This window comes from Nerophis lumbriciformis, linkage group LG35 (assembly GCF_033978685.3).
Source record: "Nerophis lumbriciformis linkage group LG35, RoL_Nlum_v2.1, whole genome shotgun sequence".
Taxonomy (NCBI): domain Eukaryota; kingdom Metazoa; phylum Chordata; class Actinopteri; order Syngnathiformes; family Syngnathidae; genus Nerophis; species Nerophis lumbriciformis.
Window position 1 is genome coordinate 16,931,810 of NC_084582.2, and position 17,186 is coordinate 16,948,995.

The window sequence follows — 17,186 nt, forward strand, 5'->3', positions numbered from 1 at the left end:
ATTTTTAGGGGTGTCCAAGTCTGAAATTGATATCAGATATTGGTCTAATATCACCAAAAAAAACTAATATTAGATTATGTTGGCCAGCATCTAAAATAGTGTTGTCCCGATACCAGTATTTAAACTTTGATTGATTGATTGAGACTTTTATTAGTAGGTTGCACAGTGAAGTACATATTCCGTACAATTGACCACTAAATGTTAACACCCGAATACGTTTTTCAACTTGTTTAAGTCGGGGTCCACTTAATTGATTCATGATACAGACATATACTATCATATATACTATCATCATAATACAGTCAGAAAAGGGTGGAGTGCCATCTCCGGGTTGGGGAGGAGATCCTGCCCCGAGTGGAGGAGTTCAAGTACCTCGGAGTCTTGTTCACGAGTGAGAGAAGAGTGGATCGTGAGATCGGTGCGGCGTCTTCAGTAATGCGGACGCTGTATCGATCCGTTGTGGTGAAGAAGGAGCTGAGCCGGAAGGCAAAGCTCTCAATTTACCGGTCGATCTACGTTCCCATCCTCACCTATGGTCATGAGCTTTGGGTTATGACCGAAAGGACAAGATCACGGGTACAAGCGGCCGAAATGAGTTTCCTCCGCCGGGTGGCGGGGCTCTCCCTTAGAGATAGGGTGAGAAGCTCTGTCATCGGTGGGAGCTCAAAGTAAAGCCGCTGCTCCTCCACATCGAGAGGAGCCAGATGAGGTGGTTCGGGAATCTGGTCAGGATGCCACCCGAGCGCCTCCCTAGTGAGGTGTTTAGGGCACGTCCGACCGGTAGGAGGCCACGGGGAAGACCCAGGACACGTTGGGAAGACTATGTCTCCCGGCTGGCCTGGGAACGCCTCGGGATCCCCCGGGAGGAGCTGGACGAAGTGGCTGGGGAGAGGGAAGTCTGGGCTTCCCTGCTTAGGCTGCTGCCCCCGGGACCCGACCTCGTATAAGCGGGAGAAGAAGGATGGATGGATGGATGGATAATACAGTCATCACACAAGATAATCATCAGGGTGTATACATTGAATTAATTACATTATTTACAATTCGGGGTGTGGAGGAGGGGTGTGGGGGGTTAGGTTTGGTTGTTATCATCAGTCATCAACAATTGAGAACAGAGAAATGGATATTGAAACAGTGTAGGTCTGACTTGGTAGGATATGTACAGCAAGTAGTGGACATAGAGAGAGAGAGAGAGAGAGAGAGAGAGAGAGAGAGAGAGAGCGATCAGAAGGCATAAGAAAAGTATCTACATTTGATTGTTTACATTTGGTTATTAACAATCCGGGGAGGGTGTTAGTTTAGGGTTGAAGTTGCCTGGTACTGATACGGAGAAAAAAAATACCGACAGCTTTATCATTTGTCCAGCATTCTTAATGGTCTTCGTCGACCAATGCAATTAGGAACCGGTCCCAAAAGATACCAGTACCCGGTATACATCCCTACCCTTAAGTCATCAAGCATGTAGCTATACAATTATAAAATGATGTTGCTGTTTAGACGATTTGTCTAATATTTTTATTCTTGACAGAACATAGAAATACGTTGCACACACACACACACACACGCAAACACACACACACACACACACACACACACACACACACACACACACACACACACACACACACACACACACACACACACACACACACACACACACACACACACCCACACACATAGTTTTTTCCTGCACCAATCCTGCAGCCGTGTGTGTAACTGTGTTGGTTTGCACATACTTTTCAGAGGCGCTAAATACAACTCTAAATAGTGCTCTCAAAACTGTGATGAGTGTTGACAAACCACATTGCAGGTGCTGTACATTATATTTGCATCTTCTCCTCTCAGTATTGTTTGCGGATTTTAGCATGCATGTGCATGTACGAGCGAGTCTGCCCTACAACAAGAGGACATAACTGGTGGGCTTCTACAAAGCTCTTTGGGCAAAGCTCTACCAGTAATGGCGATATCGGCTGATGTAACTAAGGCAAAATATATCACTGAAGTCTCAAAAGCAAGTTTGGAAGAAGGCAAGATTGTTTCATAAATATCTCCACCATGACTCCATGGATGTATTTTACATTTACGATATCTACAGGGATTCCAAATACACAAAAACAGGAACCAACAGGTAAGAAAAGTAGTTTTTTTCGTAAGCGAACCCTTTAGCAATAGCAGATATCATAAGTCCATTACAGACGGTTAATAAATAATGTGTTTTCATACCTACCATTGTTCTCTGGGTAATTTCCCTTAATCAAGGCTATTTTAACATTACATCCATCCAATTTCTACCGCTTGTCCCTTTCGGGGATGAGGAAAGGCTGCAGCCTATCGCACACGACAACGTAATACAATTATGTATTATTCATGCCGATGTGGTTTCGGATCAAATTGTATTGGCCCATACTGAAGGCTGCAATATCGGTATCGTATCGGACGTGAAAAACTTGTATTGGTACGATCAAAGTCAAATGTTAATTTATTGATTGAATATGTCATGTATATGTATTTCACATTGTTTTATTGAGGTAAAACTATATTCATGCGACGTAAAATGTGTTTTGTGTACAAACCCCGTTTCCATATGAATTGGGAAATTGTGTTAGATGTAAATATAAACCTAATACAATGATTTTCAAATCATTTTCAACCCATATTCAATTGAATGCACTACAAAGACAAGATATTTGATGTTCAAACTCATAAACTTTATTTTTTTTTTGCAAAAAATAATTAACTTAGAATTTCATGGCTACAACACGTGCCAAAGTAGTTGGGAAAGGGCATGTTCACCACTGTGTTACATGGCCTTTCCTTTTAACAACACTCAGTAAACGTTTGGGAACTGAGGAGACGCATTTTTTAAGCTTCTCAGGTGGAATTCTTTCCCATTCTTGCTTGATGTACAGCTTAAGTTGTTCAACAGTCCGGGGGTCTCCGTTGTGGTATTTTAGGCTTCATAATGCACCACACATTTTCAATGGGAGACAGGTCTGGACTACAGGCAGGCCAGTCTAGTACCCGCACTCTTTTACTATGAAGCCACGTTGATGTAACACGTGGCTTGGCATTGTCTTGCTGAAATAAGCAGGGGCGTCCATGGTAACGTTGCTTGGATGGCAACATATGTTGCTCCAAAACCTGTATGTACCTTTCAGCATTAATGGCGCCTTCACAGATGTGTAAGTTACCCATGTCTTGGGCACTAATACACCCCCATACCATCACACATGCTGGCTTTTCAACTTTGTGCCTATAACAATCCGGATGGTTCTTTTCCTCTTTGTATCAGTCCATCTTAGATGAGCTCAGGCCCAGCGAAGCCGACAGCGTTTCTGGGTGTTGTTGATTAAAAGTTTTCACCTTGCATAGGAGAGTTTTAACTTGCACTTACAGATGTAGCGACCAACTGTAGTTACTGACAGTGGGTTTCTGAAGTGTTCCTGAGCCCATGTGGTGATATCCTTTACACACTGATGTCGCTTGTTAATGCAGTACAGCCTGAGGGATCGAAGGTCACAGGCTTAGCTGCTTACATGCAGTGATTTCTCCAGATTCTCTGAACCCTTTGATGATATTACGGAGCGTAGATGGTAAAATCCCTAAATTCCTTGCAATAGCTGGTTGAGAAAGGTTTTTCTTAAACTGCTCAACAATTTGCTCACGCATTTGTTGACAAAGTGGTGACCCTCGCCCCTTCCTTGTTTGTGAATGACTGAGCATTTCATGGAATCTACTTTTATACCCAATCATGGCACCCACCTGTTCCCAATTTGCCTGTTCACCTGTGGGATGTTCCAAATAAGTGTTTGATGAGCGTTCCTCAACTTTATCATTATTTATTGCCACCTTTCCCAACTTCTTTGTCACATGTTGCTGGCATCAAATTCTAAAGTTAATGATTATTTGCAAAAGAAAAAATGTTTATGAGTTTGAACATCAAATATGTTGTCTTTGTAGCATATTCAACTGAATATGGGTTGAAAATGATTTGCAAATCATTGTGTTCCGTTTATATTTACATCTAACACAATTTCCCAACTCATATGGAAACAGGGTTTGTATTTTGTGTTCCATAAAATGCGTTATATTTTAGATTAGTTGGATTGACCTTACCTGCGACCCCGAGAGGGACACGCGGTAGTAAATGGATGGATGGATTTACGTTTTTTCTGATTGGAAAAATGTAAACGAATATCGATGTACGACTGTATTTCTGATGAGAATCAAGCATGCATTTTATTAAAAAATTACAGAATGTGTCACCATCTGGAGTTGCAGTGAACTATAGTGTCGCCCACATACACAAACATTTGACACTTCTAACAGTTGCAGCCTCCTCTTGAATCAGAGTGCATAATGCTGCAACTTTGGCATATTGCAAATAATTTCAGATGCCAGCACATTTTAAATACTTTGTTTTAATTTCTTTAGTGTGCAGTGTGGCTTTAATTGCACTGGTACCTGTCTGCCTGTATCGTATGGAGCTTATGAAGCCGTTATGGGTTAGATGGATGGTCTTGACAGTGCCGGAAGCTTCATCGTAAGTAAAGGTCACCAGGGTGGAGTCATAAGTCACCTCAGAGAGCCGTGCTGCTGGTGTATACCTTGGAAACATAGGAGAATGAGGTGAGAATTCACAGAACATTAATGTATGAAATTAAGAATTCAGATTGCAGGAAATGTTAACAGAAGACTGGTAGCTGTACTTTTTTAATGATACTCCTAAATCTTTTGTCAATCGAAATAGGAAGTTACACAACTTAATTAACTTCTTTTAAAACAAAATCATGCCTGCTGCTAGTGAAGTTAATGCCTTTGATATACTAAAATAGTGACCATTTTATTAAAGTGTCCATATAAAGCTAATGAGTATTAAAAAAAGTTAAATGTCATAACACTGTCCCAATCAATTATCCAGCTATTTATACAATCACATCAGTAATGTCTGATGATGATGATGATGATGATGATGATAATGATAATGATGAGACATACCTTAAATCAGTCTACCTATCAGTCCAAATCTGAGTGTTGCATGTTCTGTGCACTAAACCTTTGGAACATTATCCCAACTATATATACATTTAGTATAGAAATAAGAATTTCAGGAAATTACACAAAATAAATCATGTCAGAACTTTGATCATAATTTTTTGCATTGAGAACGACCTGAGATGCAATATGATAAAAACTGCATTTACAAAAGAATATCAAATGAATTTGAGGACTGATATTAAATTAATTTCAATTGTATTTATATAGAGCCAAATCCCAACATAAGTTAAGTCAAAGCACTTTATACATCAACGGAACTCTGTTAAGAGCCTCCGTTTTAACTTTTTAAGAAATGTAAAATGACATAGTGTCAACTCTGACAACACACATCACAAGTACAAGATACAATTGTAATATAACCAAAAACAATCATTTTAATCTTTTTTTTTAATTTAGTTGCAGGTCCAAATTACGAGTTGATAATCCCTGGATGAAGGGAAGCGAGAAACACTGGTGCAGTTTTGATTTAAACCTGTCACGTCCTTTACCAATTCCACTAAATTATTATTAAATGTATTTGCTGCAAGTTTTAGAATTCACTAAAATGGTTGTATTTTTTTCTACTCCAAATCTGTTAATACACACATTTAACTACTCTAAATGTGTACTAGCACACCTCAGGCAACTTTGTTTCATTTGAATAAGGTTCCTTTGGTAAATATGACTCATTTGACTAAGAGGACTCAAAGTAACATATGAGAGTTTTAAGCATATAATTAACACAGATAAAGCTACAGTGGCAATTATGCAACATGAATGAACAGCATGTTGACACTAAGCACATTACAGTGATTAAAAAAAATGTGTCCCATAAAAATATCTACAAATCAAATAAATACATTTAGGTAAAAAAGGATTTAGGTAACATTTGAGATTTTAACCCCCTAGTAGTTGAAATAAAATAGAATAATAATATACACAAAAAGAAATGACTAATTAATTTCCAAATGTACTTCTGCCTTGCAGACGATCTGAATAATGTCACTTCCTGTGGGCCTTGTGACTTGTGGAATATTTCAATTTGTTTAAGTAGCAACAACAAAACACTCAGGGACATGACCAAAGTGTGAATTGTGTTTTTTTGTTGCTGTTTTTTTAAATTAAAGTATTGATGGCATAATGTAAGAATTAATAACACAAATATGTGAAAATACAACATTTATTAAGTATTTGAATGTATGGTAAAGCCTAATTTTAGGAAGTGGGTATATACAAAAATAAAACATTTTACAGTGTTAAAGGTAGTAAAAATTAATCTTTTAAATTGTATTCATTAAATATGCAATCAGATCACTTAGCGCAATAGAAAAAAAAGTGTATATTAGAGTTTATTTACACTGACATTAATTTTTTGTTTTGTTTCCTGGGTACACAAATGTCACAGATTCCACGATATGGCCTATGCTTTTTCCGTTTACAGCAGGCAGTGATGGGCAAGCTACTTGGAAAATGTAATAAGCTAAGCTACAAATTATTCTCAATTAAATGTATTGAAGCTAGAAGGAATTGTAGCAAGCCACACGGCAAAAGTAGCTTGCTACATCAAAGTTACATATGACATGCACTAAGCTATACAACCCCATTTAACGGCAGCTATATCTATGGGCCCACATGTATAATATAAAAGTTAATGTAACTGAGTATGTGTACAAATGGACCCATTAAGGGCCCATTACTTTTAATTACCATTTAGCAGGCAACACCCTACAACTACCTCTCAGGGTCCCCGCACCCCACTGTATGTATATATTTTAGTTTGCTTTTTCTTTGGCCTAACCCTATGATGATTTTTTTTTTTTTACCGACAGTAAAAAAAAAATAAAAAAAAATAAAAATATCATCTATCTATATCTATATCTATATATAGTGTGTTGTTTGGGGACATTTGATAATGGTTATGTGCAGTAATACTTTTCATTAACTGAACTCACCTTATTGTGTGTTCCTAAATTTGTGTTGGACATCTTAGATGAAGAGAGCAGTTAGGATTTTGGTTTACAAATGAAACAAATTAAAACTAAGTTTTGGGGCATTCTTTTCTCCAAACACACACATTTGTCTAAATATGGTGGAGGACACACATTATTGTGGGTTTCCTGGACGTCGTCTTCATCACCAAAGGACAAATCTAATCTGCGGGAGAGAATCCCTCTGCCATATTCAAGTATGGCTCTTTTTTTTGAGTCCTCAGCTTGAAGCGTCCCTCTGTCTCCGACTCCCTCGTCATCATGTGACGTGGGTGCGTGTATGTCATTATTTTGCTTCCTGGTTTTGATGACTTGCCTTATCTTTCCTCTGATTGACCAGTCCATAATTTTTCGCCCTAACCTTAGCCAATAGTGACTCCTCATACAAACACCAACCAATCAACGTGGATTTTCTTTGTATGTATGGATGTTCTTATTCATCCAGATCATTGTATTTTCTCCCTATTTTTTTGGCCTGGATTCCCTGACCTTTATCTCACTTTGTAACATGTAGCTTTGATGTAAGCTACATAGGTCTTAAATTAGCTAAACGACAGGAATCGCCAGGTACCGCCAAGCTACTGAAAAATTTAGTTAAACTACGTAGCTTTGCTACATGTAGCTTGTTACTGCCCATCACTTACAGCAGGGCTATTCAACCCGCCCCCGAGCTCAGTTCAACACTTGGGGGACGAACATTTTTGCAGCAAATTCCTTAAAACACTAGAGTGCTCCTGTTGTAGAGGAGCTTGGACGAGTGTAAACACATTGGAAGATCCTTGCATTGACATGGTAACCTCCTACAGAGGACACCTGTATTTTGCAAAGGATGCTGAGGAAAATAATATTAATATTGGAGGGAGAGGTCCGGCCACCGGTCCTTAGCTTTCTAGAAATGTGTCAATCAACATGACATATTGAATCCTATTAAGATGAGAGGAGAAATGTCTTCCAAGACAAACTGTCACATTGCGATCTATTAAATACTCTGAAAATACAATTACCTGAATGAATGAGAACATCCATACTAATTACAATAAATCCAATATAATCCCAATCCTGAGTGGAGTAAAATGCAGTGTTGTTAATATGGTGGTTAATGGTCATCTGCTGTTAACCCCACATAACATGCTGATGACTAAATTAGAAAATCCTGGCTTGGTTAATCTTGGTAATATCCAGCATTGTGCAACCGTCCATCCTACATCTTCAATGTTTGACTAGGCTAAGCCAGATAACAAAGAAGAGATCTTGGATAACTTCAAAATGATTTGTAATAATTAAAATATTCCACTGGTGCCATACCTGTAGATGACACTGCGCCCTGTTCCTAAGTACTGAGTCCTGAGCAGCCTTCCATCCAGAGTGTGGTCCTGCAGGAAGGACGCCTGACTGTCTGGAGGCGTGTAGATATTCCTGTAGTAACCGATTGACAGGAGCGAGTGCAGGCTGTGTTTGGCCATGCTTGGCACCGTGACCGCAATCAGCCGATCGGTCTGGTCATATTCAAAGACGTATCGTCGCTGGCTGTGCAGGAGTAGCATGACCGACTGAAAGGAGAGAAAGGGGTTTCACACTAAGTCAATCAGCATTGTTCAACTTTTTGAGTAGCGTACACTTTTGTGGTGCTGAAGCATCATTTACGTTTTCACTTTTACAATTGTGTTGTGGATATGTGGGGTTTGGACACATTTTCAACAGCTTGAACTCAAGTATATGAATGTTGGGCATAATATCACTATTAAAATGTTAACAGTAGATCTCATCCATTTAAAATTATTCTCTGAGTTCAATTAATTTCACTCTAATGTTATATTAAAAACTGACACTAAGTATATTTCTGGGTGGATGTTTCATTAGAATTAATTTTGAGAACGGAAATTGAACCTCCTAATTTGTCACACTTGGAATGGAACATGCAATAGCATACCTATTTCCGTTTCACGTTTCATAATATATTTGCTAAGGAATCCTGCTATCAGTTAAGTACTGCTTTAAAAAAGGTGTTTCATAAATGGAAGTTCAAAGCTATGGTGTTCTAAAAGTACTTCATTACTGTGAAATTATTCTTATGGCGTATTCAGGAAGGTAAGAGATTAATACAGAAGGTCAAATGCTGAAAGTTTTCTTATAAACTTTGACTACACATTTTGAAATGCTCACAGACATTTTTCAGTTTGTGCAAATGCATAGACTTCATAGTTGGAACATTTGTTTTTTAACCTTCATTAGTGAAAAAGATCAGAAAATGGAAATAGCTGATACATTCTGGAAGGCAATGAAAACCAAAGCTGAGGTCTTACTCTGTCTATGTACGTGTAGCTCCATATCTTGCCATTGACCCAGGCTCTGGACACCACCTTATCGTTTTCGTATTTCAGACGTTCAAACCATTCTCCCCGGTGGATGGCTGACAAGAGTCCACCCCCGGAGTAAGTGACATTTACTTCTGTGTATTTGCTACTTGGAGACCAGACCACGGGTCGGCCAAGGTCATCATACTGGATATGGAGGGTGAACTTCCTGTGGTCATCGTATATCTTCCCGACTCTGGTGCTTTGATCAAAGTCTATGGACAGCAGGTTCCTGTTATGTGCCTGCGAGGAAAGGTCCACAAAAGAATATCATTAATCACATTTAATAAAAACAACTTTTTAAACTTAACGGCATTGTAGTCAAAAATTCTCAGTAAGGTCAAACGAGAGTGGGATATATAAACCTGTAGTACAACTTTCACGAGTTTAGATGAATCAGTGATGACATTTAGAGTAAAACCGCTCGCCTATGGAATCTTAATCAGTTACAATGAATGTATTCAATATTTATTTTTTTTAACACTAGGAGCGATGTGGAAACCATTACACTGAAGAAAACAGGTGTAAAAGTTCTAAGTCATATTTGTGGAAAGTACAGTTTAGCGTTTGTGACTCATTTGATGAGGCATGCTTGCTATGTGTGAAGATCTGAATTACTCAGGACAGACCAACTGTGTCATTTGTTCAGCTTGCTTAAAAGTCACATTGATTTGTTTCAAATTATTATTACTACACTGATCAAAGGGGACATAGCTTGTATTGCAGCAGTGCAATCGGTTATTTATGTATGTTAAATGCGGTAAAACATTACCAGCAAATTTACAAAAAATGTTTGTCATCACTTCTGAGAATGAAGAGCATAGAAGAAAAGGTAATTTCAAACATCAGTAATCAAGGACAATTTTAAAACAAATGCGTATATCAGTGGTGGGGGTTAAACTATGGAATTATCTTTACAATGAGATAAAAGACTGTAAAAATATATTCCAATTTAAAAAAAATATATAAAGACAGAACTATAAGATCATATGGACAGCCATAAGTGTTTCCATTTTGCTTTATATTTATTATTTTACTTATTTTTTTGTCTGGTTTTGTAATTGTTTTGTATCATCCCGTGAGGTGTATATTACTTTTTTTTGTTCGGTTTGTACTTCATGAAGTTTTGCACTGGTGCTTTTTTGTGTGTATTTTGTTTGTTTTCATTATATTTGGATGTATTTGTTTGGTTGTATGATATCCATTATGTAAGACTACGTATTATGTAAAAGGAAAATATAAAAATGTAAAAATGTTCTTCATCCTGCTCCTTCTCAGGCATTGGTGTGTAAATGTGTGTTTAGTGGCTGAGGTTTAAAGGCCTACTGAATCCCACTACTACCGACCACGCAGTCTGATAGTTTATATATCAATGATGAAATCTTAACATTGCAACACATGACAATACGGCCGGGTTAGCTTACTAAAGTGCAATTTTAAATTTCGTGTGAAATATCCTGCTGAAAACGTCTCGGTATGATGACGCCTGCGCGTGACGTCACGGATTGTAGAGGACATTTTGGGACAGCATGGTGGTCAGCTATTAAGTTGTCTGTTTTCATCGCAAAATTCCACAGTATTCTGGACATCTGTGTTGGTGAATCTTTTGCAATTTGTTCAATGAACAATGGAGACAGCAAAGAAGAAAGCTGTAGGTGGGAAGCGGTGTATTGCGGCCGGCTGCAGCAACAACACAAACACAGCCGGTGTTTCATTGTTTACATTCCCGAAAGATGACAGTTAAGCTTTACCATTGGCCTGTGGAGAACTGGGACAACAGAGACTCTTACCAGGAGGACTTTGAGTTGGATATGCAGACACGGTACCGTGAGTACGCATGCAGCTGCGGCTACCAAACATTTGATCGCTTGCCTATACGTGCGTGCCGCTATGTGCATGTCACGTATGCAACTTTGGGGACATTGGGGAAATATATGTGCTGTATGAACTTTGGGGAGGTGAACGGTACTTTGGGCTGTGGGATTGAGTGTGTTGTGCAGGTGTTTGAGTTGTATTGGCGGGTTATATGGACGGGAAGGGGGAGGTGTTTGTTATGCGGGATTAATTTGTGGCATTTTAAATATAAGCCTGGTTGTGTTGTGGCTAATAGAGTATATATATGTCTAGTGTTTATTTACTGTTTTAGTCATTCCCAGCTGAATATCAGGTCCCACCCGCCTCTCACAGCATCTTCCCTTTCTGAATCGCTCCCACTGCCCTCTAGTCTTTCACTCTCACTTTCCTCATCCACAAATCTTTCATCCTCGCTCAAATTAATGGGGAAATTGTCGCTTTCTCGGTCCGAATCGCTCTCGTTGTTGGTGGCCATGATTGTAAACAATGTGCAGATGTGAGGAGCTCCACAACCTGTGACGTCACGCGCATATCGTCTGCTACTTCCGGTACAGGCACGGCTTTTTTATTAGCGACCAAAAGTTGCGAACTTTATCGTCGATGCTCTCTACTAAATCCTTTCGGCAAAAATATGGCAATATCGCGAAATGATCAAGTATGACACATAGAATGGACCTACTATCCCTGTTTAAATAAGAAAATCGCATTTCAGTAGGCCTTTAGATGTCTATTGATCAAAGATGCACATCAATGAAGGAGATAAATAAAAATTAAATGAAAAAAAATGAAATGAAATAAATAAAATTATACAGATTTATAACACACAAACACATGGAGAGAGGAGAGGACTGGCTGCGCTGCCAAGCTAGCTTGAGTGTGAATTAGTAAAACAGGAAAATAATAAATGCTTTGCACACTTCAACAGAAGTCTAACTGAAACCGCATTACAGCAGAGATAAACTAGAAGAGGACATTGGCAAGTAGATTAGTAACTCAGCAGGAGGGAGAATTATATCTACACAGTGCAACAACGCTGCCAGTCATATGTATATGAACGGGTAGATATTATATTTATAATCGAATCATAAGGTGACCAACAATTCCCACCTTTACCCCTAAGAATCCAATTTGTGAATATTTTGTTTAACTACCATCATTTTCCAGCTCTACTTTAACTCTCGGTCATGGAGTTCGAGTTTCACAGGTTGTTACTGGAAACCTCTCGCACACCTCCAGGACACTACCATGGAGCTGGCTGATGTGTGGTCATTTTGTGAACTCTTTTAAGTGTTCACTTGAATCACATCTTGATTGATTTCATTTGAAATCCATTGTGAGGAAAAAAAAAAAGTGGAAATGAATGTCATTGTGGATGTTTTGTGTTGCTAAAACCCACTCAGAAACACATTTTGACCTGCTCAGTGGCCTTGTGGTTAGGGTGTCCGTCCTGAGATTGATAGGTCGTGACTTCAAACTGTCAAGACTTAGACTATGGGTTGTTTGTTTTCCCGAGATGCAAGTAAAGTTGGAGCGGGCGAGGCGTGAAGGTAAGGACATCTTTTATTTTAACACTAACTACAAAATACAAACAAAAGGGTACAAACAAAAGGCGCGCACAAAGGCGGAGAACAAACTTGACTAATGAAACCAAAACTAGCACTTGGGCAAAAAAACTATGAACAATTAACAAAACTTTCTTGGAACGCAGGGAACTATGGCATAGATTTCAAAGGTAGCATGGAGGTACAGAAGTAGCATGGCATGAAGTGAGCAGAAGTAATAATAATAATAATAATACCTGGGATTTATATAGCGCTTTTCTAAGTACCCAAAGTCGCTTTACATGTAGAACTCATCAATCATTCACACCTGGTGGTGGTAAGCTACTTTCATAGCCACAGCTGCCTTGGGATAGACTGACGGAAGCGTGGCTGCAATTTGCGCCAACGGCCCCTCCGATCACCACCTATCATTCATCATTCAATTCACCGGTGTGAGTGGCACCGAGGGCAAAGGGTGAAGTGTCCCGCCCAAGGACACAACGGCAGCTATTTTTGGATGGTAAGAGGCGGGGAGCGAACCTGCAACCCTCAGGTTTCTGGCACGGTTGCTCTACCCACTACGCCATGCCGCCCCAGTATGGTAGTATGGATAATGTCACCAGGCTGACTGCCTGGCAACTACAAGTTTAAATACTGGTGACATGATCAGTGAAAACAGGTGCGTGACTCAAAATGTGAAACAGGTGAAACTAGTGGTTGCTATGGTGACAAAACAAGAGAGTTAAAAAACAGGAACTAAGTGTCCAAAAACCAAACAGAACATGACTTAAACAAAACATGATCACAGACATGACACAAACCTCGGAAAGACTATAAAAATAGGACCCATTACTTCCCTGCTTGGCACTCAGTATCAAGAGTTGGAGTGGGGGTTAAATCACCAAAATTATTCCAGAGCGCGGCCACCGCTGCTGCTCAGTGCTCCCCTCACCTCCCAGGGTGTGGAACAAGGGGATGGGTCAAATGCTGAGGACACATTTCACCACACCTAGTGTGTGTGTGACTATCATTGGTACTTTAACTTTTTAACTTTAACTTTTAACATTTTGACCTGCTCAGTGGCCTTGTGGTTAGGGTGTCCGCCCTGAGATTGGTAGGTCGTGAGTTCATACCCCGGCCGAGTCATACCAAAGACTATAAAAATGGGACCCAATACCTCCCTGCTTGACACTCAGCATCAAGGGTTGGAATTGGGGGTTAAATCACCAAAAATGATTCCCGAGCACGGCCACCACTGCTGCTCACTGCTCCTCTCACCTCCCAGGTGGTGGAACAAGGGGATGGGTCAAATGCAGAGAGTAGTTTCACCACACCTAATGTATGTGTGACTAGCAGTGGTACTTTAATTTGGTGTCAGGTACTGCAAGTGGTAGTCATTGAGATTTTTTACCCTGAGTCTGCGTTCATAAGTGGTGTAGTTAGTCTTGCTCTGCTCCTTCCTCTGTCGCCACTCGATCAGGCTGGGGGTGTGGTCACCTGGCAGGCTGATGTTACAGCGGCTGGCGGTTGGGCTGACTCCACCCCCGACACCTCCAGGGAGAAGGGGCTCCGTGCTGAGTGACAGTTCCATCCCGCTGGCCAGCGACACAGAGAACGAGCCGTCGGCGCTGACTTTGTACGAACTCTGTGCATGGTCTGAGCGTCACACAAACAGGAAACCACAATAAGACAAAACCACACATGCAGGAAAATATATAGTATGTGAGAAAAAAACAACAACTGTCAGTATCTCTAACAACATACTGTAACTGTCAATCAATGTGTTAAAGCCACATTCAACTGAAATAACCCACACTTGTGGTACTGAAAAAGAAAATAATAAAAATACTAAAGGTTTGCATGTACTAAAACACTTGCAAACCTGATAGCACACACAAAGCTGATCTACAAAACGTGTGCAAAGTAGATTGCGTCTGCATTGCAAAAAGTCAGTGTTCAAAAACAAGAAAAAAAAATACACAAATCTTACTTAGATTTCAGTTTTTGCAGTGTGCTAAGTGCAGAATAAGGCGTGGAATACATTTTTCGTCTGTGTTTTCATTGATATGCAAAATATAGGCTAATTATTCAAAGCATCCACAATACTGGGAGAAGAAGACGCACATAAAAATATTTAGCAAGCGCAATGCGATTTATCAACACTCATCACTGTTTCGCGAGCACTATTTCGCGTTTTATTTAGCACGTGTGGGAAGGACATGCACACTGACAGTTAAACCAGTGGTTCTTAACCTGGGTTCGATCGAACCCTAGGGGTTCGGTGAGTCGGCCTCAGGGGTTCGGTGGAGCCTCCGCCGCGGAGGTCAAGACACACCCGACTCATCGTGTAAATAAAAACATCTCCCTATCGGTGTGTTATGGATACGGCAACAGCAGAAGTCACACTGATTTGCAGGTGTGTAGTTTGTTGTGAGTTCATGCACTGGTTTGTTTTGTTCTTTGAACAAGGTGATGTTCATGCACGGTTCATTTGGTGCACCAGTAAAAACATATAACGTTGTCTTGAATTTGAAAAAGAAAACATTTTTATTTTTCACTGTAGAAGGGATCGGTGAATGCGCATATGAAACTGGTGGGGTTCGGTACCTCCAACAAGGTTAAGAACCACTGAGTTAAACACATGGCTGCAGGATCAGTGCTCACACTGCAAAGAGGCGATGAACAGACAAGAAACTCCTCTGTCCTCTATGTGTGTGTCAACATATTTGACCTTTCAGAAATACATTATTTTGAACATGTTGTCTATTCAGCAAAATAGTTTAATATTTTTATAGCTGCTGGACACTTGAGGGGCTGATTAAAACAAATTAAATTGATGCATTTTGGTGTTATTTTGTATTATTTTCAATGTTACTGTGTTAGGCTTATAGAAAAGAACAACCCAGTGAACTATGTGCACTTTCTGTTCTGTGTCTAGAAATACACAAAGGCTGAGTAGTCTTGTTTAAATGTTATAAATCGACTTAGTTTTTTCCAATTGCTTACACACTATATTTTAAAGGCCTACTGAAACCCACTACTACCGACCACGCAGTCTGATAGTTTATATATCAATGATGAAATCTTAACATTGCAACACATGCCAATACGGCCGGGTTAGCTTACTAAAGTGCAATTTTAAATTTCACGCGAAATATCCTGCTGAAAATGTCTCGGTAGGACGACGTCTGCGCGTGACGTCACGGATTGTAGAGGACATTTTGGGACAGCATGGTGGCCAGCTATTAAGTCGTCTGTTTTCATCGCAAAATTCCATAGTATTCTGGACATCTGTGTTGGTGAATCTTTTGCAATTTGTTCAATGAACAATGGAGACAGCAAAGAAGAAAGCTGTAGGTGGGAAGCGGTGTATTGCGGCAGGTGTTGTGCCGAATAATGCACCCCCGCTGTAGAATGCACCCCCTGACTGCCGGATAACACAGCCGGTGTTTCATTGTTTACATTCCCGGAAGATGACAGTCAAGCTTTACCATTGGCCTGTGGAGAACTGGGACAACAGAGACTCTTACCAGGAGGACTTTGAGTTGGATGCGCAGACGCGGTACCGTGAGTACGCATGCAGCTGCGGCTTCCAAACATTTGATCGCTTGCCCGTACGTGCGTGCCGCTATGTGCATGTCACGTACGTAACTTTGGGGACTTTGGGGAAATATATGTGATGTATGAACTTTGGGGAGGTGAATGGTACTTTGGGCTGTGGGATTATGTGTGTTGTGCAGGTGTTTGAGTTGTATTGGCGGGTTATATGGACGGGAGGGAGGAGGTGTTTGTTATGCGGGATTAATTTGTGGCATATTAAATATAAGCCTGGTTGTGTTGTGGCTAATAGAGTATATAGATGTCTTGTGTTTATTTACTGTTTTAGTCATTCCCAGCTGAATATCAGGTCCCACCCGCCTCTTACAGCATCTTCCCTATCTGAATCGCTCCCACTGCCCTCTAGTCCTTCACTCTCACTTTCCTCATCCACAAATCTTTCATCCTCGCTCAAATTAATGGGGAAATCGTCGCTTTCTCGGTCCGAATCGCTCTCGTTGCTGGTGGCCATGATTGTAAACAATGTGCAGATGTGAGGAGCTCCACAACCTGTGACGTCACGCGCATATCGTCTGCTACTTCCGATACAGCCAAGGCTTTTTTATCAGCGACCAAAAGTTGCGAACTTTATCGTCGATGTTCTCTACTAAATCCTTTCAGCAAAAATATGGCAATATCGCGAAATGATCAAGTATGACACATAGAATGGACCTGCTATCCCCGTTTAAATAAGACAATCGCATTTCAGTAGGCCTTTAAATGTTCACACAGTTAACAAAGTCTACACACAGTAAGCAAAACCACTGTGCAGATTTGCCTAATATTAGGCATTGACTTTGCTGCACAGTTTTAGC

At 40.2% G+C, this 17,186-nt stretch overlaps 1 protein-coding gene across 2 annotated transcripts in view; it reads right to left on the reverse strand.

Moving 5' to 3' along the window:
• The window catches only part of tenm1 (teneurin transmembrane protein 1), a 503,386-nt gene that overhangs the window by 18,916 nt on the left and 467,284 nt on the right, over positions 1–17,186 (reverse strand). For both annotated transcript variants that reach the window (XM_061927525.2, XM_061927524.2), the window contains exons 30-33: positions 14,186–14,430; positions 9,329–9,622; positions 8,331–8,575; positions 4,465–4,607 (exon numbers count right to left, since the gene is read on the reverse strand). In XM_061927525.2, the coding sequence (XP_061783509.2) occupies positions 4,465–4,607; positions 8,331–8,575; positions 9,329–9,622; positions 14,186–14,430 (927 nt within the window). The remainder of the gene's footprint in view (positions 1–4,464; positions 4,608–8,330; positions 8,576–9,328; positions 9,623–14,185; positions 14,431–17,186) is intronic.